Source organism: Lutjanus erythropterus, chromosome 12, assembly GCF_056507025.1.
Source record: "Lutjanus erythropterus isolate fLutEry1 chromosome 12, fLutEry1.hap2, whole genome shotgun sequence".
In the NCBI taxonomy this organism is placed as follows: Eukaryota; Metazoa; Chordata; class Actinopteri; order Lutjaniformes; family Lutjanidae; genus Lutjanus; species Lutjanus erythropterus.
Window position 1 is genome coordinate 11,520,667 of NC_139328.1, and position 27,746 is coordinate 11,548,412.

The following is a 27,746-nucleotide window of genomic DNA, read 5'->3' on the forward strand; positions in this document are numbered from 1 at the left end:
GTGATTTGGAAATCACCCCACCGCATCTGTGTTTGCACTGGATAAGCAAAGTCTGTATTTTTAATTTATTGACATTATGCCCAATATTGGCATAACATCAATGTTTCAGAAGCAGAGTGTCTATTCTCCAGCAGCCACATAAAAATATAGTTAAGAGTTGATTTTCCCACTTTTTGCATGTAATACAAGAATAAATACACATTTGCAGGATTAAGAGCATAGACGACCTCTGCAATTGTTACAAATTACAAGAGATCTGTTGCAGTAAGTCTACTGAAAATTATGTTTTGTAACTTGCAATTTACAAGCATTACTTCATTATTAACGTGCACAATCTCTTTCTCTCAATAGATCACCCTGCCTCCTCCTTGATTCACTCTATCAATGCCCTTGTGACAATGGGGTAATTGTGTCCTGTCATCATCTATTTAACTAACCTGGAAGAGGCCCAAGGCATCATTTCTCCTGATGTCAGAAGATTCAGACTCCAAGCCCTATTGCTTCCCGGTCCTGGGGGATGAGGATGGAGCCTCAGGGTGCAGAGTGTCCACCTCATGCAGCTCCATGCCGAGGGGAGCCTCAGGGTGCAGCTCCATGGCACAGCTGCACCGGATGGGTGGCTACAGCCAGGGTGGACCTGACCTAGGCCTCCCGTCGGAGGGCAGCGACAGCAGCGGTCAGGACCCTTCCGCCTCACCGCACAACCATCGCAAGAATGCCCGCTCCCGATCACTCCCTGAGGAGGACGTGGAGATGAAGAGCAGTGGGTCCAGTGGCAGTGGAACCGAATCACATGGCAATGAAAGCCACGGCAACGAGAGTCATGGCAATGAGAGCCACGGCCATGAGTCAACAGGCAGCTCCAATGGCAACAGTAAAGATTCGGCGCTGCTGGAATCTTCTGAAAGCAACAAGAGGTCAGTGGTGACGTGTTAGTGATGAAATCATTAGTAAGCCTGTTTTTTTCTAGTGTGTTTGCTGCGATTGACTTTAAAAGAGGTGGAGAGTGGGGAGCCAGTGTTCTTTTTGGCAGACTGTGCAGGAATCAGTAATCAGTCAAGTTTGTTGGTTAACTCTCTTGACCCTCTGACACTAAATCAAGGTGTCAAGTTAAATCTCAAGAACTCTGATGAGACAGACAGTCAGAATGAAGAGTCAGCAGCACGAGATACTTAATTAGGTGAAGACCAAAGGTTAGGCTTTCAAACAGAGCTTTAATAAGCTTAGAAGTGTCCTCATTGTGGTCAAACAGCTGCATGTAAAATGAGGTGTACTGATTACTTCTCTCAGTCACAGAGCACCCTTAAACACACAAGCAGTATAAAGCATTAAATATGCAGGGGTAGTTGCATTGATTGTGTTGCATTGCCAGCACTAATACATTTTTGAAGCTAGGTATCCAGCAGTATGTCAGCAGAAAAGATAGAAACAAGAAATAAATCTAAATCACAGCAGTCAGGCTTGAAAAATGGGTCATAGCTGATAAATGTCTGTCCAATCCCTAATAACTAACAAAATAAAGTGAAGAAAATACCAATTTATGCCATTTCAGCGACAATGCTGGAATAAATGTGCTGCACTTGACTTCTCTTTCTTTTTCCCTCATAGTTAACATATTCATATAGACTGATGTCTAAAAGATGAAAAATCATGTCCGCTATGCCTTTCATCACCACAGTCTGGGCATAATGAATGCAGTAACCAGCATCCGATGTGTTTGTCAATGCTGACTAATGTCAGCAGATGAATAAGCCAAGGTTGCAGTGATGGCCATCCTGCTTGAAACATCAGTGAACCTGCTCCATTAGTTTCCGCCGACCATGAAAAAAACATGAACGGAGATGGATTTGAATAATCGCTTTTAAATTGTATTGCTTTTAATGACACTCTTCCTGCCAACTGAGCACTTGATATGAGAAACATTAAAGTACACCTCTGTCTGAAAATCTGCTGTTCATCAGAACGTTTTATTTTTGGACTCTGACAAATTAGAACAAATTGAACACCATTCCATTTTACCACAACCACATTAGAACTCCCTGAACTAGAACTCAGGCCAGCCCACGGTGCATTCAAGTTACTCACGTTTTGCTTTTGGCAGAGGCAGTTGGTGGTGTTTTTTGGCAGCTTGTAGTGTGATGCTCGATTCAAAATCATTTAGCCTGCAACGTTTCTCATCTATAATATCACTATTTGATACCACAGATCCCATTCATTCATTATTTATCTTTCCAATCACTTCACAGAGCCAACTTTCAATATCTCAATATCTGCTGATTAACTGATGAGCTGATCAACTCAAGATTAATCATTTAGAATAATCAGTAAATGTTTTTTAGTCATCTTTTAAATTAAGCAGAAATGCCACACATTCACTGGTTCAAGCCTCTTAAATGTATGTGAGGATTTGGGCCTTTTCTATACCTCATATACTTTCCTAAATATCTTTGGATTTTGGTTGGTCAGACAAAACAAGCAACATGGATATAACACTTAGGGCTGTGGCAGATTATGATGAGCATTTTCACTATTTTCTGACCTCCTCTAGACTACTATAGACGATTAATAGAATCATTTGCAGGTAAATCAATAATCAAATTTCAAGCCTTCAAATGTCTTGCATTTGTTGGATTGGATTATGAAGTTAACACTGTCACATTGTGTGTGGGCTAATGTGGCATCTTTTCTCATGAAAGATCTTTCAGTGAGATCTGATGTGTTGAAAATAATAAAATTGACGCCTCCTGCACCTTGTGCAAGAAGACACTTAAATTAGGCACTTTGGATATAAAGGCATTAGAGTCACATGAGTATAAACCTTAATCCCATTCAATCTACACAGTCTGCACCAGATGTAAATAAGCCAGCCTGTTGAGCCAACTTGTTGGAAGACTGGGAGAGGTAGGCATTTGATTAGATTCAAATTAAATTTAGATTTTAATGTCTCACCGGGAGATTTGTTTTCACAGCCAGAACAAGAAAGAAACACACAAATCTAGACAATATAGAAAATCTTCTTGTATGCGGTGGAGCTGCAACGATTAGTTGATTAGAAAGAAAATTATTTGTCAACTATTTTGATAATTGATAAAAGTCTACCCTCTAAATTGCAAGGATTTTCCACTTTCTTTGTCATTGATTATAATAAATGAAGAGAGAACAGTTGATTAATTGTGAAAATAATCGTTAGTTGCAGCCCTGTTCATATTTCCCAGCTCACAGCAGTGTCAAGAGGCAGTTAGTTCTAGGCTGTTTTAGCAGAGAGGACAACAGTCCTGATGAATCAACCTTTAGTTGAATCATAATGATAGAACACTTCCAAAATTCTCCGCAACAGCCTGGACGTGAGCATCAGCGTGAGCAAAAATAGGTTCTCACAAAATGTAGTCTGCCCAAGAGATGGCCAGAGGGGGTGGAAGGAATGAAATGTCTGTCTGTCCCAGTAGGAAGACTGCGTTGATGTCGTGCAGGAGGTTGGCTTTCGGGTAATGCCAGATAGGCTGTGTCATGTTCTCCAACTCACTGTTGTTGCCACAGCAACGCAGTGTTTGTATCTGTTTATGGTTGGGCGGAGTAAGCGGAGTTGCGTCACATTCGTTCTCTCTCACTTTCAGCCCTGCCTCTGTTACCGCACTTAGGCGTTTGGATCCAGATTTTTTTCTTTTCTTTTTTTTTTTTTTTAAAACACTCCCTCTTCCTGCCTATATCATACAGAGATCTCAACCAGCATCTCCGCCAGGCGTCTCACCACGAGACCACTTTAACTACTTCTCCAATCTGTTGCTTTGTTTGCCTCTCTGTTTGCTTCACCACTCCCTCTCGTCAGTTGAACTTCTAACCTTTTGTACCCATTTTTTTGTAAACCACTCCCTAAACTCCAAATAGAATCTCTCTCTCTCTCTCTCTCTCTCTCTCTCTCTCTCTCTCTCTCTCTCTCTCTCTCACTCACTCTCTGACTTTTTTAACTTCTCTCTCTGTCTGAGTTCTCTTAAGTTTTGCTTAATTTAATTATGCAAAACTTTTTGTTTTAAAGGAAAATTATAAAGATTACAAAATGAAAAACATAATACTTAGTTGACAAGCATATTATTTTTAAATTTGTACTTAGATATTTATTAGTTTTGCTTCATTTCTATTCATTGAGCCACAATGTGGAGTTTGGGATTTTTGGTGACTTCTGGTCACCCAAAACCCATAACATCTATAGGAAGTAGCACTTCCTGTTCCTGTGGCCAGCTGTGCATTATATGTCACAGAGGAAAAATGGTTGTTAGTAGGCTAATGTACCTCTTAAAGGAACAGTCCCACATTTTGGATGTGGTTGATTGCTATGCCAGTCACATGAGAAGATTTATATCAGTAATTTTTTATCTGTGCAATCAGTACAGAGAATGCTTGTGGTATGTTTCACATAAATACTGGAAAGAGGAGGAAATGCCTCCGTAGAAACTTAAAATGTTTTTCATTTTTTGAGTCCTGACTTTCGTGACAGGGCTTTAATATCAAAGTGAAAAAAGGAACCAAATTGAGTACAAATATACAAAGACTTATGGCGAGTGAAAAAGAGAGAGCGAGTTTTGACGTGACATCTGTGTTAGGATTTGTTGGAAGGCATATGGGAGAGAAGGGTCTGTGCTCGGATGAGAACAGAAGTGAGCCAAACTCTGCATGATGCCAGAAAAACAGCATCCTCTATGGTGGTTGGAGCATCATGCTGAGGGGATGCATCTTTGTAGCAGGCCCAAAAAGGCTAAGAGGGCAAAAAGAATTCAGAGAAATCTGGAGTGCAAACTGTTGCAGGCTGCAAAAGAAGTAGAATTTGGGGACATTTTACTTTCCAGCAAGAAAACGATTCCAAAGAAAATGTTTAGGTTGTATGTACAATGATTATTTAATGTAGCAGGGCAGCAGATAATCAGATGTGTTTCAGCCCTAGGCTTTTTCTTCATTTTAATGCCATGATTAGAGGAGACCATTTTTCATATCCCCACAAAGGCAAATTTAAAAAAATGAACACAAGGGTTGAATCACATATAGGACCACATATGTCTGAAATTTCCTTGTGGGTTTAGCTATGTGGGAGAGACAAAAAAATGGAATGGAACTGAGAGTTAGGATCTCTGAGCATTGATCAGACATGTTTGATACTGTTGCTGTTTGTATTTCGAGGATCAGACAGTTGCTAATCACTGTTATTTTCCGGTCCTGGTTTTTTAATCCCGGTCACACCCACACTGAGGTATGCCCAAGGCTGAAATGCGTCATTTCTGATGCCATGCTACATTAAAAGTGCTGAATGGTTCTTAGTTAATGCTGACGTCACACCTTTTGTAATGTTTTAGATCACACCCATAACACATTATAAAAACGTTTGAACTGAGCATGCCAGTTGTTTTGTATAACTTCAGTTGTTCTGGAGTATAGGGCTGGGAAATCTGGATTAAATCAAATATATATTGGTGCTTTCGCAAATATTAAAATAATGAGATTTTTGAACAAATACCTCTATCGATACTCTACAAAAAAAAGTCATTTAAACCTGCGATAGATTGATAAAATATTGATATATTGCCCAGCCATAGTCCACACCTCATCCAGATGTTGTAGCCAGACTGTAAAGAGCTGACCAATATATTGTGCATGTGTAGCTTACAAACTGATAACTATCAGATATTTATGGATGTTGTGTCTATACTAAGTCATTAAGCCTATTATATATGGCAACATGTTATATCTGAATGATGAGTCATTGTCTGTTGAGAGGTGCTGTTGTGTATTGGTGCACCGATAAGCTTGTGGGCTAAGACAGCGGGCCTCGTAAACACACACCTGAGCTCCTCTATGCATTATTTTGAATTCAAACGCTGCACAAACTTTACCGGATTCTTTTTGAATAAAGAAACTATTGGATTGTCGACCACAGCTGCAATCATTAGTCCATTAATCAATTTCTTGTCAATGATTAAATTATTCAGCAACTGTTTTGATAGTTAGATAGTAATTTCTTTGAGTCATTTTTTAAGAAAACGTCCAAATTCTCTGATTTCATTTTCTCATATTTTAATATTTCCTGGTGTCTTTACTTCTCTTTGTAGTAAACTGTATGTCTTTGGCATATGAGGGCATAATCTCGTGATCAACATGTTTTTTTAAACCATTTTCTGACATTTTATAGACCAAAAACTCATGTCCAGATGTTAGGTGCAACCCTATACTCAACCAGTGCTTGACTAGTATTCATACCTGCCTGCTAATGTCAGTGTTTCTTTTCTAATCGAATTAGAAGTGGACAAGCTTATTAGTCAAAATAATTCACTTTCAATGCCAGAAAGCAGAATTTTATAGGCTCAACCTATAAAAAAGTACTGTAGCTGATTTCTAGTCATCATACATAGTTGAACATCCACCGCTGCAGCTCCGCTTGCCTTATTTATATGTAGCTGACTCCCTTAGTTATTCATGTCTTTCAAAAGTAACAAGATATCCACACAGACATACACTTGATGATGAGATAAGAGGTCAAATTTTCACACAGCCGGTCAGTGGAAAGTTTCTAAACGAGGCCAACTTGCCATGTACTTCACTTAGCAGAGAAGCCAAAGCAGATCCTCCCCACCCTCTTTGAGCGCTCTCTTTTGGGAACATGTTTCCAAGACTCGCAGACTTCCTACAGCCTTGCAAATTAGCCTACTGAACGCTAATACATGCTCAGACTGCTGAGTCTAAAACCAGCTGTTGCATTCTTGAGCACCGAGGGCTATATTTGATAGATTAGATACCCCCTTGTGCTTGGAGAGGCTATTTGTAAAGGTGTTCTCTATTCTTAGGCAGGTAAGCATGTTATATATAGTAACCTGAGATGTAGCTCAGGTGAGTCAGTATCTCACAGCTGTTAATAGTCTTAAGCTTGTAAGCCGCTACTGTGGACTACATACACACACAACTGAGTAGATTGTCATCCTTCTGTTTAATTCTAAGTTTACTACCACAGATGCACAGTCCCAGGCTTTGGATTAAATTGGCTAGAACAACAGGTGGCTCCCTGTATGTTTACTATTTTAGTGACTGATAGTCTAGTGCTTTTGGATGGCTCTTCTGTGCAGTTAGTACTGTACTGAAATAAGTAAAGACTGGTAGTTGCTGTAGAAAATGTTATTTACGTTCTTAAAAGTAAGATGTTGTAATTGTTTTTAACTGAATCGAAAAAGAAATTAAAATATCCTTGTGAAGAGGAGATCCCATCTGTAGTTCATACAGCATGCCAGAGAAAAAAGTATATAATGGCTTTGTTAGGTGTGCATGTGATCCAGCATGCACAGTACTAGAGCTGTTTTTAGTTACACCTGTTTTGTGTCCTGAATCCACACAAAAGAGTAATAGTATAGTACTATCAATTGTCTGCAATCAAACTTCACAAAGAGAAAGCAAAATCTGCTCCCAATGAAAATATTTAATACTTTTCTGTGTTTTCTGAGATGTTTCTGTCTCCTGGCCATCCACAATTTATGTAAATCTTTGAGAGTACCTCCTTTATTTCATGTCTGTGTTTATGGATTAATAATGTTCTGTCACCACCAATAACAAATATGATGGGTGTCCTGCAGGGATCAATTCTTGGCCCTTTCATTTTCAGTCTTTACATCAATGACCTCCCTCTGGATGTCATGGAATAAACGTGCCAGTGCACATCTTTGCTGATGACACTGTTATTTATACCCATGGAAAAAGTACAGAGGAAGTGGCAAATGAACTTAGATCAGCTATGGAGAAAGTAGCAGAATGGCTTGAAACGTTTTTTTTTTTTAATCAAACAGATCCATCAGATCCTTTCCTGGTTTTTATATCCGAGGTAAAAAAAATCTGAACTGTCAGTCAGTTCAAATACATTAGCTCCTGGTTTAACTTAAAAAAAAAAGCCCAATACTTGTTAACTTAACCTTTCAAACTTCAGACTCTTTTATATTACGAGTTACATAGGAGATTTCTGCAACTGAACAAACGGAGAATATACTTACTTTTTGTGTCATACATATTTTTATCACTTTTCTAATATGAGCACATAAATATGTTTAGAAGTAGTGTTCAGCATAGAATTAGGACCAAACTGGTTTTGAAAATCTTACATCATGAAGAAAACAATCTTTCACATAATTTTAGTTTTAATTTGGACTCATGGTTAATTTATACTCAGAATACAGAATGGAAACACTGCAGCACCTATTTGCCGTATCCATATGTAGTTAATTCCCTGTGTTATTCACATCTTGTGTGTAATCAGATATTCACACACATATTCACGGTTTCTAAACAAGGCCACCTTGCCTTGATCTTCACCTCGAGCACAGAAACGCCCTGCACAAAGTAGGAACCAAAGCAGAAGATCCTCTGCCTCTTTTAGAGCTCTCTTTTGGGACCATGTTCCTATAACTCACAGATTTACTACAACTGTGCAAGTTAACCTACTGAACACTAATACATGCTCAGTCTAAAACCAGCTGTTGCATTCTTGAGCACTGAAGCCTAGATGAGATACCTTCTTGTGCTTACAGAGGCTATTTGTAAAGGTGTCCTCTATTCTTAGCCTGGTAAGGAGGTTATATACAGTAGCCTGAATTATGGTGAGTCATTTTAGTGTATTAGCGCAGTGATAAGCTTGTAGGTTAATGCAGTGGATCACACACATGGACACACACACTCTTTAGCTGCAGGCAGGCCTTCCACATGAGTCTTACCTCATTGTGTTTCCACCACAAATACATATTTATTTGTGTTAGAAAGTGTTTGACAGACGTACAGATACAGAAAAAAGCACGAGAGATCGGACATTGTATCATCTCACAGTCTTAGCAATCAGAGTTTGATTAGTTATCTTCACGTGTTAAGCGTGGATGTTAAGTCACGTGGTAACAGGTAATTCACTGTTTAAAAAAAAAGAAAAAAGAAAAGAGACAACTCAAAATTTCAAGGCAGCTTACTGCAGTAGACTTGAGTTTTCACAATAATACTTGAAATGAAATTTGGGAGGATAGAAGAAAAGTAAATTATCTCAACAAAAGATAAGCAAGGTTTGAGAATTTCAGTTGGGCTAAAAATGAAAAAATAAACTATTGCATTAAAGTTGCCTTTAAATTTCAAGTGTTCTCAGCTTTTTCATTTTTACAGTGTAAACTCTGTCCACTGAGAAAGGATACTGGATGCATTGAAAGGTCTGGTAAGAGGAAGCTACTTTAGGCAAACTATTAATTCAGAAGTGTCTGCATTGTGCATATAAATACCTTCTCTTCATTTTCAAATTTATTTCTCAGTTTCAGCAAAGTTCTCAGCAAACGGGACAGTTCAAGTGTGTTTTAAATTTGTACCCAGTACAGTCATCTTCGAAACAAGCAGCCTACAGGGCACAATCACAGTGAAATGTAACCAGTTCTGTCAATTTGTAAATTTGAACAGGAATAATATAATACAATAGTGTATAATATAATGATTCAGGACACCAAGCGCACCATTTTCCACAGCCCCAGACTCCTAGTTGTATTTAGGCCCATAATTCCTCCTGTACTGGTGCTGTCCTGCGGTGTGCTCTTTGAGCTGCAGACACACTTGAGGTCCTCAAGTAGGTGAGACTGACCTGAGACATGAAGTGTGGTTTCTTTTGTAGCCTGGCTGCAAAATGAGAGGTGAGAGTGAAGACGTGCTGTTCCCCATTCACTCGCACAAAGGCAGAAATCAGCAGATCTTTTTTAGGCTCTCATTAAAAACACCCATGTTGTGAGATTGAGTATACATTTTTTTTTATCATTATTATATTAGGTAACCTGGGAACCAGTCTCAAGTGTTTTACCTGGATGAGAAGGAGATGGATGTGTAAAAGTCATCCTCCAGAAATATCAGACAATTATAGAAACATTTTGTACCCAGTCTGTCTACAGTTTGATTCTGTTTTATTATTAAAATTTAATTTAGCGAGAGAGAAGTTAAAATCAATCTGGCAGAATAACAACTTTCTCTTTGGGTCTCTCTTTGAAGTAATTAAAGTAATTTTTTTTGCTCTGTTTTTTTTTTTTTTTTTTTTTTTTTTGCAAAATGTTCATTTGTCTTTCTCCCACCCCACAGCTCGAACTCCCACAGTCCATCTCCTCCCAGCAGCTCAAACGCTTTCAGTTTGCTGAGCTCAGAGCAGGACAACCCATCAACCAGCGGCTGCAGGTTAGTCTACCAACCACTGCTGAGGGGCTTTTTGTGTACCACCAACACTACGTACAACATTTACATTAGACATTATTTATCATTTCATCTTTTTAGTCTATTTTTTGCATTATCTGACTTGCCACCGTGCACGTGTGTGTGTCGTTATGCAACTTACAGTAGTCAAGAGTCTGCCAAAGCCAAGACCCAAAAGGAGGTGATTAAAACCCTGAAAGAGCTGAAGCTTCACCTGCCGGCTGAAAAGAGACACAATAACAAGTCCACCACATTGAACACCCTCAAGTATGCACTGCGATGTGTCAAACAGGTTGAAGGTAAAGTACTTTTACATCACTTTGTCTTCTCTCTGTTTCCGTCTTGTCTCTAGAAAGTAATTCCCTGTATGTTGGTCGTAGTTTAGAAGTCGATACCTTTTTGTTTAAGCTGACCGTGCTTTCATTATTCACTCCACGTTCATTAGTTAATTAATGAATGTTATTTCTGCCTCAAGAATGTCTTTTCTTTGGAATTCTGGAAGCATAGTGGCTAAACGAGATCTAAAAAAAGAAATGAAGACGTAACTTTGTGCTGGAGGGAACATTTGTAGGCTGTTCTGTGGGTAATGGTCTGCATAAGTTTAATTCTGCCTCGTCTAAATGTTTACAGATGGAAATGGGTGGTTAGAGTTCAACAGTGTGGTTGCCATGGAATATGACGCATTTTAGTGTGACACTGAGGCACTTTTCATCATTCAAAAATGCCTGTGACTTCACTATGGTTGGATGATCTTTTTGATGGAAACTTAGGTTGTTGTTTTCCTTAAAATATCAGTTTCCTCACATCATCAGAGATTTGTAAAATCCACTGTGTGTCTTGCAGCCAATGAGGAGTATTACCAGCTGCTGATGATCAATGACAGCCAGCCTTCAGGCCTGGATGTTTCGTCTTATACAATCGAGGAGATAGACAGCATCACTTCTGAATACACCCTCAAAAACAATGTAAGTCATTTATCTTTAAAGGGATAGTTCACCCTAAAATAAAAAACACATATTTTTCTCTTGCCTGTAGCACTTTTTTATCCATATAGATATTTTTGGTGTCAGTTGCAGAGTTTTGGAGATATCAGCCGCAGAGATGTCCAGTCTCTGTCAAATATAGCAGAACTAGCTGGCACTCAGCTTGCGGTGATCAAGGTGCCCAAAAAATACTTTTTAAGAACTGAACATCATCAAAATCATGAGCTGGTTACTCAAGATAATCATGTTTCATGTTGGAACTATTTTCTGCTAATGGTAGAATCTACCAGGACTACTTTTTTGTACTATTAGAAACAAAGTAGTTCCTATATGAAACTGCTCACAGCACATCTTGAGTGACCAGGTGATTACTTCTGGAATGAAGTTTTACAAATGAATTTTTTCTACAAGCTGAGTACCATTTAGTCACGTTATATTAGAGAGAAGGCAGATATCTCTACAGCCAATATCTCGAGAACTCTGCACCCACACCAAAACTACTTAGATGGATAAATAGTACTACAGGTAAGAGAGATGTGTTTTTTATTTCAGGATGGACTATCCCTTTAACAGAAATATGTACACCTTTTTGGGTGCGTATACTGGTGCTGTACACACCATCATAACTGACTGTGTTTTGCATTTTGTCTCTTCAACAGGACATTTTTGCGGTAGCAGTGTCTCTCAACACAGGGAGGATAGTCTACATCTCTGACCAGGCTGCATCCATCCTCAACTGCAAAAGAGACGTGTTCAAGAACACCAAGTTTGTGGAGTTCCTGACTCCACAGGATGTCAGTGTGTTCTACAGCTTCACAACGCCTTACCGCCTACCCTCCTGGAGCATGTGCACTGGAGCAGGCATGTAACATAACAGCCACTTTACTCTCTGCAGCCACAGTGTTATGAGATTTCACTCAGGAGGGCATCCTTGATTGCTGTAGTGCTTAAGGAGAATAACTGTGGGAAGATCATTCACGCTATATATTTATTGCATGGATAGGAAAATATTTTGGGAAAAAAACAACTGTGAATGATATCCCTGGATAGCAAGTTTGCTCGGCAACAAGTCAATGAAGCACAGGCTGCTGTCAACATGGTGCATTAAGCTGAGGTTGAACTGACCTGAGTCATTCATAAAACTGAGCATGTGAGCTGGATAGAGTAGACTGAGCTGTCTCAGATCCCGAAGCAAAACAGGAAAGAGATAAACGATGTAAATGATAAAATACCGTATGAACTCCAAACAGTGTCCTGAGAATCAGGTTATTGGACATTATTCAAATTTGTCCTTTCACGCAACTAGCACACAACAGGAGACTGTCTGTATCAGACGTGTTCTCACGTAGGCGAAGGTTGGCACCTGCAGAGTGTGCAGGAGAAGGAGGAGGACTTTATGAATTGATAGCAGTACAAAGCAAGTGTCAAAATCATCACACGCCATAAAACGTACTGTGATGGAAGTGGAGAAGGGCGATAACCATTAGTTGAAAATGTTAACAATCGATCAGTAATTGATAGATACAATACAAATGCCTTTTTCTCATTTCTCATCTTATTTAATTTAATTCATGAATCACAGACAATTTAAATTAAAGAATAAACCTCTCATTTGAAACAGCTGCTCTTATCCATCTGTCCTTATTCAATTAATGGCACGGTCAAACAAAATAATGTCAAATGCGGTGCAATTACTGCTGCCATTTCTAGACTGGCAAAGCAGACCAAACCAAACTGAAAAAACCTGCAAGCTCTGGAGAAATTATACACAAAACATACATTAATTGCTTATGAATTTTAAAGGTTTAAAATTTTTAATGGTGATGAATCAATTAATCATCAACATCCTTGGTGCGACTCCAGACTGCCTGCCCGTTAGGGATTGGGTGATACTGAACTTACGTCTTTGTTACAATTTTACTGATAATTTTCTACATAAGTATGTAATTTTTCTTTAATAATTGCATTCTGATAGCTTTCAGGATGAGTTGATTGTAAATGTTTGAAGAGGTTGCTTATGTAGCTGCTGTGTGGCATGGTCTTGTCACAGCGCTGGGATTTTATAAGTGACCTATTGGCGCACCTTTAATTTTCAGATGTTTTCACATCACTGAAGACATACACCAAAGCGTGAGGTGAAAATGAGACTCGTGTAGGCTGATATCGATCGTCAGAAACAGTGTAAATCAAGCTGAAAAGAGTATGAAGCAGCTCCACACAGTGTAACGTCATCGACCTTCCCACTCGCTCGCTGTGAATCCTCCAGACAACGATCTATTCTATTCACACATGAGCTCACAGTAAATATGTTTACTTTCTGGTCCAGATAATTCAGACACTGGCAGTCACACATACAGCTCCTTGGTGTGATGTTCAGATGAGCGCAGAGTTGCAGTGCGTTTGTGAAAAGGGCTTCAGAGAGCTCATCATATCCTCTTCAGTCTGATTCACAATGCCCAAATTGACTTGTTGGTCTGTTACTTTAAATTATTTCTACACATAAAAAGAGCTGCACCTTTACTGAGGTGATTTGCCCCCTGTGTTCCTGGAAATATTTTGTCTAACTCATCAGACTCGGCTGTTTAAATTCATTACATTTAAGGGCAAAGCTCCGCTCCTGGATGAGTTTTTTTCGATGGAATTAATCAACACTTGCTCACCTGCAGAAGCCAAGACCCTGACTAGCATTTGGCCGGATTAAGTTGGTTTTGAATTAAAACATTTCTTTTTCCTTTTTCAGAGTCATCCCCGTCTGACTACATGCAGGAGAAGTCCTTCTTCTGTCGTATCAGGTGGGTGTTGGTTCATACATGGTGTAGGGCCATCTGCTGCTCGTACCTGTTTCTAGTTTTTATTCATACTTTGTTTCCACTCCAGATGTTTTTCAATTAGTTTGTGACATCATATGCTTGTAAACTGTAATCAGATGCTTTTTCCAGGTCAGTGTTATACATATAGCAGATACACACACATTTAAAACACACACACACACTTCTTACTGTACTGTCAGGACTTTCCACTGAAGACAGACCATAGAACATAAATCCTCATTATGATTTTAGCCCTCACCTGATTTAAAAAAATGTTATCATGCTTGACGTATTAAGCTCACATGAACATAAATCTAAGAATGTAAATATCCACACCCACTCTCATTAATAGTACACTGGTGTTAATGGAAAATATATCAACACTGCCCCCTTGTGTTCAATAACTTGAAATCTAAACTGTACAAGCTGGACACAGATTATTTGAAAACCTGTGCTTAAATGGAGCAGACAGTCCTTATTTAATTTGGTGTAATTTGACTTTTCTTCTAACTGATTTCCAGTGGTGGTAAGGAGTGTGAGGGTGATCTGCAGTACTACCCGTTCCGCATGACACCCTACCTGATGAAGGTGCAAGACACAGTGCATGCTGAGGACCAGTTCTGCTGCCTCCTGCTGGCCGAGAGAGTTCACTCTGGTTATGATGGTGAGAACAAAAATCACAGAAGAGCATGAGGGAAAATAAATGTTAAATATCTTATGTCATATATCTTATTGTACTGAACACATACGATACAAAAACTGTTAGATTTCATCAATTAATTAAAACTTTTAAGCAGTACAATCTATAAAAGATACATACTTCTTCTTTCTGTCAGAGGCAAAATTAGCATTAAACCCATTATTTTTAATCTTGTACTGCTGCTGATGGCTCATGACTTTTTCGTAACATGTCCCATTTGTATTGAAGAGGGCATACAGCTTAATAATTAAAATCTTCTCTCTTCCTTAAAGCACCCAGGATTCCAACAGACAAGCGCATCTTCACCACCACACACACTCCAAGTTGTGTCTTTCAGGATGTTGATGAGAGGTAAGTTTTTACTTCTGAACTACAAGTTTGCACACAAATCAGCCAACTGTTAGAGGATAATAGAATTAACAGAGTGATTTGTCGTGTGTTTTGTGTGTATCAGGGCGGTTCCTCTGCTCGGGTACCTTCCCCAGGACCTGATTGGCACACCAGTCCTCCTCCACCTGCATCCCAACGACCGGCCGATTATGTTGGCCATTCACAGAAAGAGTGAGTCCGCAGAATTAAATAGATGGAAGCAGACTTTCACAGGAAATCTGCCCCCATTATCATCTGACTGTATTATTTTGCCTCTCTCTGCAGTTCTTCAGTACGCAGGGCAACCATTTGACCACTCGTCCATCCGGTTCTGCGCACGAAATGGAGAATACATCATCCTCGACACCAGCTGGTCCAGTTTCGTCAACCCCTGGAGCCGCAAGGTCTCCTTTGTTATTGGGAGACACAAAGTGCGCATGTGAGTATTCAGTTCAAAAGTCTTTATTTGTTATTTCAACCATAGTAGTAGCTAGTATATAGTGAAACAAAACATTTCTCAGGTGGTACATAGTGCACATAAAGTGCATTTAGTGTGCAACCATGGTGGATGTTATATTACTGTCTTGTAATGTCCAGTAGCTGTTTGATAAATATTGATCTGCTGATGTGTTTTTTGTTCATCAGGGGCCCCGTAAATGAAGATGTTTTCGTGGCCCCGTCCTCCACTGTCAGTGAAATGAAGACCATGGACTCTGATATCCAGGAGGTTACTGAGCAGATACACCGGCTCCTGCTACAGGTGAGAGCGGATGATGAGGCACAGAAATCAAAGACGCACAGTGCTGATGATGGAGGAACGGTAGTTTATTTAAGCCATGATAAATCATAGAAGCTAGCAGTGATTAAATTAATCAGAGAGAAAAGGCAAATGCAGCTGATGGTTTAGAGCAACATCTTATTTTGAAGAAACAACAAATCAAATCAAATAAAAAATTCTACAGAAGAGAGTGGAAACTGTAAGAACAACTTTAAGATCTTAAGGACCCAAGAGAAACTGAAGATCTAACAAGAAAAATGGAGTCGTGCATGGATCATTTTAGACGTCATCTTTGCCTTTTTAACTTTTCTTTTTTTTTAATCTCTCTCCTCCATGTCTGCACCTGTGCTCAGCCGGTTCATAACAGCGGGTCCAGTGGCTACGGGAGTCTGAACAGGAACGACCACTTTTTGGGCATGACCTCATCCAGTGAGAGCCTCGACATTGGCATCGGGAGCAAGACACGGCAAGCAGAGGAGGAAGGGAGCGCCAAAGCCAGACCCGTGAGTCAGCGACCTAAATACTTAGTGTTTGGTACAGTGTGTTCCTGCACATGTTTTCCTATTTGTGCAGAAGGACATGACTAAAACAGATGTTGGGTTGTTGAATTTTTACACAATAATTTGTTCTCACACTGAACAGCAGGATAAATCCACATTAGAGTTCCAACTTATTGTGTATTACTGTATTTTTTGGATTGAAAAGTCTTAATGAAATGTGCTACCAACCTATCTGAAATCTGATATGACAGGCAATTTCTTTAACAGATGTTTTACTGACTCTTGAGTCTCGTGTTTCTGTTTCACAGAGAACCTTTCAGGAAATCTGTAAGGGAATTCATCTTCAGAAGAGCCAGGAGCAACAGACAACCAAACTCGAACACAAGAAGAGCAATGGCAGTAAGTCCAGCTGATATCTATCTGTGTATTTATGTGTAAATGGTTGAGAAAGTGTGTCTAACTCCTGGCCTCCCTCCAGTAGAATCTGCACAGAAGAGCTCAGCAGTGGTGCGACCCAAAGACTCAGCAGCTCCTCTCAGCTGGAGGGAGACCGGAGCCAATATGGAAGAGTGCAGGTCCTCTGTCCACGAGGAGATGGCCTTCAATGATCAGGCCGTCTACTCCTACCAGCAGATCAGCTGTCTGGACAGTGTTGTCAGGTACAGAGAAAAAGACTGATGTGATTTTCAAGACTGGCAGCCACTGATCCAGGGTTATCACATGTAGAGCTGAACAACTAACTATTTTGATGATCGATAAATCGTTTTAGTCATTTTTCAAGCAAAATTGTTAAAAATTTGGTGGTCACAGCTTCTTAAATAAAGGATTTACTGCTTTTCTTTGTTATTTATGGTTGTAAATCAAGAGTTTTTGAACAATTAGAAATTAGAATAACAGGCAGATTAATCAATAATGAAAATTATAGTTAGTTGCAGCCAAAATCCTCGGTGGGATGCAATTTATACCCAGTGTTGCACACTTGAACTTTGTAGGTTATCAACCTTGAAATACTACAAAAGTAAGGTTTCCATCAAGTCACCTACAGAAAATATTTCATTCAAAAATGAGATTTCCTGCCAGTGTTTTGGCATAAAACTTAATAAAGATATTTGTCATGGTTGTTCTGATGAACTTAATTTGAACTTTAACAGAAAACTTCACTGTAAAAATGCTTCACCACTTGTTTTGTGCTAAGATGAGATAACTAGTTGATAATAACTCATGGAAAAAAAACAATAAACTGATCCCTGTGTTTTTATGATTCCTGTAGATACTTGGAAACCTGTAACGTCCCCGTCACCATGAAGAGGAAGTGCCAGTCTTCGTCTAACACCACGTCCTCTAACTCAGATGACGGCAAACAGAAAGGATCTAACAGCATGCAGGTCTCTGAAGGTATGTATCAGATAATTATTTTCACCTCATACAAATTTAAAAGCCTCTTTAGGCTTCAAACGTCTCTCTCGGGCACCTCCTCTTAGTTCCTTGTCAGTATCTCTTGTCCGCTGTTCTCTTTGGCAGAACCAGCCTTATTGAAGGATCAGTCTGGTCTCTCAGCTTTGGATGTTCGAGACAAAAAGTCCAGTGACGCGGCCACAGCGGTGGTGGGCACTTCACTTCCCCTACCTGTTCCTAACAAACCGGAAAGTGTGGTGTCCATAACCAGCCAGTGTAGCTACAGCAGCACTATAGTGCATGTTGGGGACAAGAAACCTCAACCAGAGTCGGGTACGGTAACTTCCAACCTGGTTTCATCTACTGTTGCGGATTTGTTATCTCTACCAGGTATAAGCTTGTAATTGTCTGTAATAAATAACAAAATTATCTAATTAAATAACTATTTCAGTTGAGAAGTCAGTCAGTCTCAAATTTATTGTTTTCTTTTTAAGTTTATACAGTCAGGTGAACCTAGGACACTCCATTAGAATACCATTTCACTATTTTATGCATCTTAAAGAAAACTGAGACTGAAGTTGGCAAGTATGTTAAAGCACTCTCATTGTTGTCACCTGTACAGAGATCATCGAGGACGTCCCGGGAACAGGAGAGACGGCAGAATCCAGCCAGAACCCCGGAGTTCCTCCTCCCTCAGCTGTTTCTCCTCCCAGTCAGGAGCGGGAGTCCTACAAGAAACTGGGGTTGACCAAGCAGGTTTTGGCCGCCCATACGCAGAAGGAGGAGCAGGCCTTTCTGTACCGCTTCAGGGAGCTCCGCGGACTCACGGCGCTCAAAGCAAACTGCTCTCAATTCCTGGAGCGTCGGAGAGAACAGATCGCCAGCGACGGTATGTCTGACCACCACACCGACACATCATATCAAAAGCCCTGACAGGATAATGCAGGTTTATTACAACTTGAGTGTTATTTTGTAGTTTCTGTCAGTTGTAAACAGTATTTTACATAATCATCAACATCTTATGACTGGCGAGATAATCTGACCAAACTGTTGGTTTGTTCACATCATCTCATCATCTTCTGACTGCTTGTGCTTTTGCTCGATTGAACTTTGTCGTAGAGACGTCACTGTGGTCCCAAATCTCTGCCATTACTTTATTGACCTAAGTATTTAAGGGATAGTTCAGCCCAAAATCAGAAATACATATTTATTTCCTTAGTAGTGACAGAGATATCGGCCATAGAGATGTCTGCTTTTTCTACAAAATAATGGGATTAAATGGCGCTCGGCTTGCTGCTGAGTTTTCTCAACTCTTATAGGAGCACAGAGCAAAAAGAGGCAGAACTTAGGAAGGATCAACTTGAAAAGTTTTCAATAATACTATTGTCAAATTCATAAATTACTCACTACACATTCTTATTTATCCTCTCTGACTTCTAGCTGCACCCATTGCCCGATCGTCTAAGCCAGGCGCTGAGCCGACCACGCGGCGTGGCACACGGAATAAGAAGACCAAGTCAAAGCGAGCGAAGCAGATCGAGTCCTCAGACAGCACGGTGTCCCATCACAGACAGCAGCAGCTGCGGCCTCCTCGTCTAAACCACGGCCTTAACCCGACGTCGTGGTCTCCCTCTGACACCTCACAGTCTACTTTTCCCATGGCGTACTCCTCCGTGATGCCAGGCTACCCACTCCAGGCTTACCCCAGAGCCAACTCCGTTGCTCCACGCACAGACGCCCCTCTACAGGGCTTTAGAGACAACCAGGGCACGCAGGCCCCTCCTTGCCAGTCATCCATCCCTGCTCCCTACACTGCCCCCATGGTCACCCCTGTCGTGGCTCTGATGTTGCCCAACTACGTGTACCCTCCAATGGCCACGGGAATGCCACTGCCGCAGCCTCAGCCGGTTTACCACGCAGACACTGGTGGCTTTCCCGCCCAAATGCAGCCTTTTTGTCAGGCTGGTTTTCCAGGCCAGGTCCCCTTCACAGTGCCACCTTCCTTCAGTGTTCAGAACCAGTTCAACTCCCAGAACCCCTTCACCCCTCAGGCAGGCTACCTGACCCCGTCATTCTACTTCCCTCCATCCTCGGAAACCCCAAAGGCCCCCGTGGAGGGCCAGTCTCGCTCCTCGACGCCGCAGTCTGGAGGAGGTGGAGGCCCAGCATCCCCACCCCTGTTCCAGTCTCGCTGCAGCTCCCCCCTCAACCTGCTGGAACTGGAGCTTTCTGTGGACAAGCAGGACAGCACAGGACTGTCCTCTGGAGGACAAGGGAATAACACAGCTGAAAGGGAGAAAGGAGCAAGTGGTAACCAGGCCAAGGAGAGGGAACTAAAGCAGGTAACCAAGGAAACAAACCTAGTTTTGTTTGATTTTTCTTCCCTTTTCGTCCCGTACGGCCTCCCATTGCCTGTGACTGATTCTTCACCTGTAACATTCTTAACTTGTCAGGCTAAAATGTCAATGCCTCACTGAACGTTATCATTGTGGGATGTTTGAACTCCCGTAGGTTTTGGCATGTTTCTCCCCCCAAGACATTCTTTCAAATGTCTCTCAGCCAGTCAGGATTTAATGCCATCATCACAGTGATTTCTCCACATTATTAAAGTGCAGCCATTTTTTTGCTATTGTATTGCTATGCCATGTGTAAAGTCAAAGTCAGTCTAGACTCCTCAGATGAAATGTGGCCCGGGGTGTTAACACATGATGTTATTATCCCTTACACCCTTTAGCCATCTCTCAGTCTCCTTGGTCCACCTAGACCGTTGTATTTCGAGGGCAGGCCCTGTTTCTGTGAGCGTTTGTCTTGGGATAAAGTGTGCTCTAGGCTGAGGGCTTGCAGCAAAGAGGTAGGCAATTCATCAGAAAACCTCCACATTTCTCCAATCCCATTCCTCCCCAATTCCATGTCAATTACAACTGTAACAGCTTCTCTTTTATCTTTTTCATGATTAGAATTTTTAATCTTGCCGTTTTCTTGTCTATCCAGTAAAAAGTATTGCCAAGAGTAACATTGATTTTTACTAAAGCATGAGAATCCTTGAAAGGACCAGTGTGTAGGATTAGTGGCATCTAATGCTGTGCTTGCAGACTGCAAAAACCTTGTTTCACCCTCGCCTTCCAAACATGTAGGAGAACCTATGGTGCCATGAAACATGCAAAAGCACCAGTGATTCGTCTGGGCTATTGTGGAAACGTGGCAGCCTCCAGGGAAAATGTTCATGTCTAGATGATAAGCTCAGACCCACAGAAGATCTTGCAAGAGTAATCATTTTAACCAAAACAGTGATCTTTCCCTAACCTTAAGAGTTTTTGTCCCTAAACTTAAGCAGATCGTAACCATGGTGCTGTCACATCATAAAACATAATTAGTTTGTACAGTGTGGAGAATGAAGAGATGCTGCTTAAAAATCTCATGCAAGTTTTTTTACGAAATCTAGACTGGGGTTTTGTATTTTTCATTTTTATTTTGCTTTTGTTCTTTGTTTTCAGTTTATGGGGAGGATTTGTCAGAGGCAGATTTAAAGGAGAAATCTGTAATTAAGGAACATGACAAGTTGGAATACTGGGTTCTCCGAGCACCAACAGTACAGCCTTAGTCTCCTCCTTTGAAATCTCTATTCTGGGCAATAACTTGTGTTATTGTTTGTCATTTCACATTAATTAGAGTTCAAATTAATGCCGAATGTTCGCAGAATGAGCAAGTGTCTGTTTATGATTTGTAAGATATCATTAATATTTTTTTTCAGAAAGACAAAATGTGTATGATAGTAAAATTGAGCCATTTATTAATTCTGGCAGGCAGGAAGACAAGCAGTCACTGAACTGCAACTCGAGAGTGTGTTATTTACAGAGCAGTGGGTTTTGTTTTCGGGATAACAGGCTTAACTTTACACTGGCAGAGAACTGACAGTTAAAAACAGCTGATCAGCAGGGCTTGTTATTGCTTATTATTGTCAAATTACACTGTAGCACTGAACTCCTGCAGAGTTCCTGTAGCCTGCCTGAGCTTCTTTGTGTCTGGGGAGGAGTGAGCAGAGGAGCCAACTTGTTTCAACCATAGACTGTATATTCAATAAGATTTAGACCTACTTAATACACAATCAACTTTTGGCCCCAGGTCACTATTTGGACTGTAGTACTCATTTTCAGATGTGCAGTTAACTATAATGATCTTGATCTGGGCTTACCATCTAGACATGACAGTGGAAGAGGAACTGTACCCTCTGTAGATATACACACTGATTCTTTGGTAACGAAAACACAGTGATTCTTATGTGATTACACTACACTGATGAAACCATACTCATGAATATTATGTTCCATTTCTGCCATATTCTGCCAATAGATCCCCATAAATCTTACACACTGGACCTTTGAAAGACACAATCTCATGTGAAACAAGTGGTGTATTGAGTTATTTTAAAATGTCTACCAATTTAAAGCAAAATGTTATTACTGTTCACACTTGTGCTGTATGTATGACTGTGTATGCGCACATACATACACATACTCATTTTGCATGCAACGACCATACCAAAGCTTGAACCATACATTTAATATATGCAGTGGAACTTATTTTAGCATCTAAAGAAAACAGTGGAGAAGTAGTTTTCTCTATGTTATATTAAATATATAGATATGGCCAGGAACAACTACAACTATATTCTGTTCAACATGAGTAAAATCATTTTTTCCCCTGACTCATAAATGTATGACGCATGCTCCAATTTAGTGATTTGTCCCACTTTAAATCAGCTGCAGAAGGATCAGGATTACTGTCGTGTTGCTAACTATGCTCAGCCTTATTGTGTAGCGATGGTAATCATACGGTATTGTGTACGAGGTGATTGGTGAGATGGACAATTTTCCATGCTGACTGCAGAAATATACTCTCAGTTGAGTCTAAAATTGCAGAGGTGAGATGCAACACTGCTGATGACACTGCACCTGTATTACAATGGTGCAGGAGACGGAGGAAGTACCAGAGCTTTGAAGTCGAGCTGCTCTTTAATGGTGCCGCTTTAATGCTTTTGTTTTCACAGGCAAATTCACGTGGCGATGGGAACAACAGTGACGTCAACTCATCGTCCAGCGACATGTTGGACATTATTCTCCACGAGGACTCCTGCTCGGGCACTGGCTCAGCCACCTCGGGGTCCATGGGCTCAGGGTCCAACGGCTGTGGCACGTCAGCCAGCGGGACGTCCAACAGTGGGACATCAAAGAGCCGAACGTCAGGCAGTGGAGCCTCCGGCAGTGGAACAGGTTTGATTCAATATCTTATGGATATGATGAGATGAAGTGAATTTAACACATCTGCAGGAGTAAATGATGAAGGAAAACGCAACCAAAGTGAACAGAATCAGTTTACATCTCATTTTAATATTCAGTTCATAGTGGTAATTGTAAATGTAGCTGATTTGAAGTCATAGATCGACCAACACAGGCCCCATATCATAAGATTTACAGATGGAAGCACATGTGTACAGAGATGTGTTCTGAAATTTACCAGGTCACACCCAGAGGTACTATATTTTCAGATTTTATGTGCGTAAGATGTAGTACAGTGCAAATAAAGCTTACCAACAACCAGTAGCACATGCTGTTGTCCTTTAAAGGGATAGTTCACTTACTGATAGTCAGTTTATTAGCTACAGTAGATAGCAGTCGACACGCCCCCAGTTTGAAGAAGCAGAGCAATAAACTGCTTTGAACAGGGTCAGCAACAAAAGGTAGTTTAGCCAGTCCATAAAAAGATCCACCTAAAAAGATCAGTGTTATCCCTGATGTCTTTTCCGATGGGAGACCGCTGTTATATAAGCCAAATATCGCTCTCTCAACCAAATTCCATAGGCAAAATCAGTCATTTTACCTCGCAGCTGCTGGGCTACTGCTGCCTCGATCTGTTTATTTATTTGTGTTATTGTGTGACTTTGGTGTTTTAAAAGGATAGTTCGGTTTTACCAAAGTAACACAATAACCCAAACAAAGTAATACATCAAGGCAGTGGTAGAACAGCAACTCCCATGTTCTGAGAGGTAAAATTGCCTGATTTGCCTGTGGAGTGTGGCTGGTTTGAAAAGAGCATTATTTAGCTTGTATAATGATGGTTTCCAGACGGGAAAGGCTGTGACTGCAAAGTAAAGCAATGTAAATATTCAAATTATATTCTACATTACACAGGGGCGTGCTGACAATAGATAGGTTTATATTACCTTATACACCACCACATCAAGTAATCCAAAATATTTCTTTAATACTCTGTTTTTACACAAAAATATCTTTGTTTAAAACTTATAATGTGCTTTTTGGGTGTTCTCAGGAAGCAACAACAGTAGCAATTACTTTGGCAGCGTGGACTCATCCCAGACTAGCCAGAAGGTCAACGGCCACTTGTGCAGCAGCGACGGAAGGCCGATGGAGATGGAGCAGAGCGAAAACTTCATCAAGTATGTACTGCAGGACCCGCTGTGGCTGCTCACGGCCAACACAGATGAGAAGGTCATGCTGACCTATCAGCTGCCCTCGCGGTGAGTAGGAGGACAGGAGCTTAGCCAGTGAGGAGTAGGATAGTGGCCCTGTAGAGTGTTTGATAGTTTATCAACCTTCTGTTTGCTATGGAAGGCTCAGGGTAAGCATGCATCCATGCAAACGGTCCTCTGTTCCTCCTTAATAGACAGGTTTCCTGTTTGTGTGCAGCCACGAGGCAGAAAAAACAGGAAGGTGTTGTGGTAGCTACCTAATTTAATTCAACAGCTTTTTTCATCTATAAACAACTGACAACTTCAGTTAGATAACAACACAAGAAGGTCCAATGAGAAATGGCAGCTTGTAGCACTTAAAACATTAACCCAGACTACACCAAACAAAACTGCTCTGAAACTCCACCGAGCCTGACATAACTTAGACTACAAAAAGTACCACAAACTGTTGAAAAACCGCCAAAAATACCTTAATCCAAAAACGCTAAGGCACCTCTTGGTCCTGTAACACGCAGGTTTTGTCAGCACGAGTTCAACACTTGTAGGTGGAGGTCCATGGTTCTGACTAATTTCTGTACTTGTAAATGCCAAAGTCTCCCTAAAGCATGCACCTATCATATCCTACAGAAGCCAGTGTAAGTACATTAGATATTTCTTATCTATATCTAAGTATTTGTATGTCAGTAGTTAATATGTAATTCTGTACTCTGCTGGCAGGGATGCTCCATCAGTATATTTAGTCTTTACAGCTCATCCTCAACTCGTCACACTGTAGCTCTCCCCCTCAGTGCTGCTGTGTATTTTCTGCCCTCTGGCTGCACACACACAAGCGGAATCACTAGGAAACCTGTCTGTGCGCTGTAGAAATGTGATGATAGTGCTGTTACTCACTTTGCACTTGAGTTTGTACTGGAGCAATAAGCACCTTTCACTCGAGAACTCTTAACTCCTACACACTATTGCAGTTCTGTGTGATCAGCTGAAAAAAGTTTGAAGAGACAGTTCACCCCAGAATCAATAGTACATATTTACCTTTTTACCTTTTAGTGCTGTTTATCAACCTAGATTGTTTTGCTGTTAGTTGCAGCGTTTTGGAGATATCAGTTGTAGAGATGAATGGCCTTTGTCAGATATAATGGAACTAGATGCTTTGGGCTCAAAGCAGAAAAAAAAAACATTTGAAAAACTCAACAGAAATGTCTGTTTTCATCTACACATGGACAAGAGGCTAGTGCATGTGACAGCAAAGGATGTAAACATTAATGGCATCCTCCTCAGCTAAGCTGTAACAGAACACTTCGTTCTGCACAGTGATGCAGTTGAGGTGTAGTTGAGTAGAAAGAAAGTAGTTCCCACATAAAACTGGTCACACTAACATCCATGGATTATCTTGATTAACTGGGTCATGATTTCTGTAAAGAGAGATTGTTATTGAGGTTTTCAAATGTATATTTTGGTGATCTGAGTACCACAGCCAGAGTGCCGTCTTTTTGGCGCTGGGGTGAACTGTCCCTTTTATACAGCATTTTTTTGTTAAACTGTTTGAATTTGCCTGCAGTTTCATTGTGCATGAGATGCAGCACACATAATTTTCTATCGTGGTCAACTTCCATACATATGGAAACAATCGGCATATACATCTTATCTGAACTGTTTGCAGTGACAGTGTTTGACCACTAGATGGCAACTTTACATTAATACAGTCTGTAGGTAAATAGATGCCTGACACTGACTGAGACTGATTGTAGATGGTTATCAGTACTATAGGTTTCAAACTTAGCTATGCTGATTACTAAGATAATTACTGAAATCAAAGTTCTTTTCCACTCAGTGATTTTTAAATATTTAAAGTGTATCATCCAACACGGTTTGTGAGATATGACTGTGGGGTTGAGTACTGAATGTTGCCTTTTGTGTGTTTTGCTGTATCTGCAGAGACATCCAGACAGTTCTCAGAGAGGACAGAGAGAAGCTGAGGCAGCTGCACAAGAGCCAGCCACGCTTCACAGAGGAGCAGAAGAAGGAGCTGATCGAGGTCCACCCCTGGATCAAGAAGGGAGGTCTGCCTGAGGCCTTAGATGTCAAGGTAGAATCACTTTCAGTTCACTTCAGTTAGTATTTTGGAAGGCTTTAAAGGGATAGTTCAGATTTTTATCAGTAGTCAGTGTATTACCTACAATAGATGGCAGCAGGCATGACCCCAGTATGGAGAACCAGCAGGATTACTGATGCAGGGAGCTAAGGAATGTACTGCCGTGGACAGGGTCAGCAGTAAAACGTATTTCAGTCAACTTAAAAAGATCAGTATCATTTTAAGTGTAAGCAACTTAACTTTGCTGTCAGAGAACCTTTTCTGATGGGAACTTCTGTTATATAAGACAAGCATCTGTGTCTCTCACCCTACAAGACTCCATTGGCAAAAACAGTAATTTTATCTTGCAAAACACAAGAGCTGCTGGTCTACTGCTTCCTCCATATTTAGTTACTTTGTGTGATTTTGGTGAACACGCACACATCTTTCTACTGCACCTCTCACCATCTCATGATCATGTCTCATTTTAAATCTGTCTGTGCTGTCCAGGTGTGCTCCTGCTGTGACGGCGCCGCAGAGGCAGCAGCAGCAGCAGCAGTTGTAGCGGAGACAGAGGAGGATCAGCCAGACCTGGACATCGGTGATACAGAGACGGGGGAGGTCGGCTGCCAGCAGAGGCCCAGGGAGGAGCCCACAAACACTGTTGTCATCTCATGCCACGGCCCTTCTCCTGGCTTCAGCTCTCAGACACAACCAGCCAGACAATAAACTGCTTAAAGACTTTCAGAGAGACATCCGTTACCCATCGGCCTCTTGTCCTGCTCGACTGTGAAGAAGGACCCTTTTTCCATGGACCATCTGACAGGCCATTTGCTCTTCAAACAGAACTTTTCATTACTGTCTCTTGTCTTGCTGAGTTGAACCTGTGTAGGTGTCAAGGAAAACTGGCCCGAACGGTCAAGACTTATGTAATATGTGAAAATATGTGGTGGAGTTATTTTATGTTATTTTATTTTTTTATTTCTATTTTAATAAGCCTGTAAGCTGTACCATTTATTCGGTGCTAGCAGGTAGTGCTGTGCTTCATTCGTCTCTGTGTAGCACTTTACAATGCGCAGCACTTAGGAGAAGCCTTTAATGCACTGATGAGGAGATGCAGAGCCCAATAAGAGGAACACAGTATGTGCTTATACTGTACACCGGGAAGCACAGTGAAGGTCAAACAAATATCAACCAACTGGAGGCTACTTCTTTCGCACGACAGGAAGGGGCTCAGTGGTGTTCTAACTGTTGCGGTTAATGAATGAATGCAGTATTTTGTGAGGCAGTTTCCTCAGTTGCAACTGAGTAACAACAACAAGCTCACCAGCATGTGGTGAGAACAGGTGGAGTTTGGTTTCAGTCACCCCTGTCATGCATATCCATCAAGTACAAGCGCACTTTGTGGTCTGCACTGAAAGAACAACATGAATGA

General features: G+C 40.8%; 1 protein-coding gene across 10 annotated transcripts in view; it reads left to right on the forward strand.

Moving 5' to 3' along the window:
* The window catches only part of per2 (period circadian clock 2), a 36,813-nt gene extending 9,067 nt beyond the window's left edge, over nucleotides 1-27,746 (forward strand). For 2 of the 10 annotated variants that reach the window (XM_084732450.1, XM_084732451.1), the window contains exons 2-24: nucleotides 352-917; nucleotides 10,111-10,203; nucleotides 10,363-10,517; nucleotides 11,062-11,183; nucleotides 11,861-12,062; nucleotides 13,942-13,993; nucleotides 14,533-14,675; nucleotides 14,984-15,062; nucleotides 15,166-15,272; nucleotides 15,366-15,519; nucleotides 15,726-15,840; nucleotides 16,212-16,361; nucleotides 16,667-16,757; nucleotides 16,837-17,017; nucleotides 17,629-17,753; nucleotides 17,880-18,143; nucleotides 18,376-18,642; nucleotides 19,194-20,095; nucleotides 20,488-20,604; nucleotides 22,801-23,023; nucleotides 24,081-24,288; nucleotides 26,176-26,326; nucleotides 26,822-27,746. In XM_084732450.1, coding sequence (XP_084588576.1) covers nucleotides 469-917; nucleotides 10,111-10,203; nucleotides 10,363-10,517; nucleotides 11,062-11,183; nucleotides 11,861-12,062; nucleotides 13,942-13,993; nucleotides 14,533-14,675; nucleotides 14,984-15,062; nucleotides 15,166-15,272; nucleotides 15,366-15,519; nucleotides 15,726-15,840; nucleotides 16,212-16,361; nucleotides 16,667-16,757; nucleotides 16,837-17,017; nucleotides 17,629-17,753; nucleotides 17,880-18,143; nucleotides 18,376-18,642; nucleotides 19,194-20,095; nucleotides 20,488-20,604; nucleotides 22,801-23,023; nucleotides 24,081-24,288; nucleotides 26,176-26,326; nucleotides 26,822-27,040 — 4,569 coding nt within the window. In that variant the 5' untranslated portion in view covers nucleotides 352-468 and the 3' untranslated portion in view covers nucleotides 27,041-27,746. The remainder of the gene's footprint in view (nucleotides 1-351; nucleotides 918-10,110; nucleotides 10,204-10,362; nucleotides 10,518-11,061; nucleotides 11,184-11,860; nucleotides 12,063-13,941; nucleotides 13,994-14,532; nucleotides 14,676-14,983; nucleotides 15,063-15,165; nucleotides 15,273-15,365; nucleotides 15,520-15,725; nucleotides 15,841-16,211; nucleotides 16,362-16,666; nucleotides 16,758-16,836; nucleotides 17,018-17,628; nucleotides 17,754-17,879; nucleotides 18,144-18,375; nucleotides 18,643-19,193; nucleotides 20,096-20,487; nucleotides 20,605-22,800; nucleotides 23,024-24,080; nucleotides 24,289-26,175; nucleotides 26,327-26,821) is intronic. The other 8 variants (XM_084732456.1, XM_084732453.1, XM_084732458.1 and 5 more) reach the window with 8 other exon arrangements.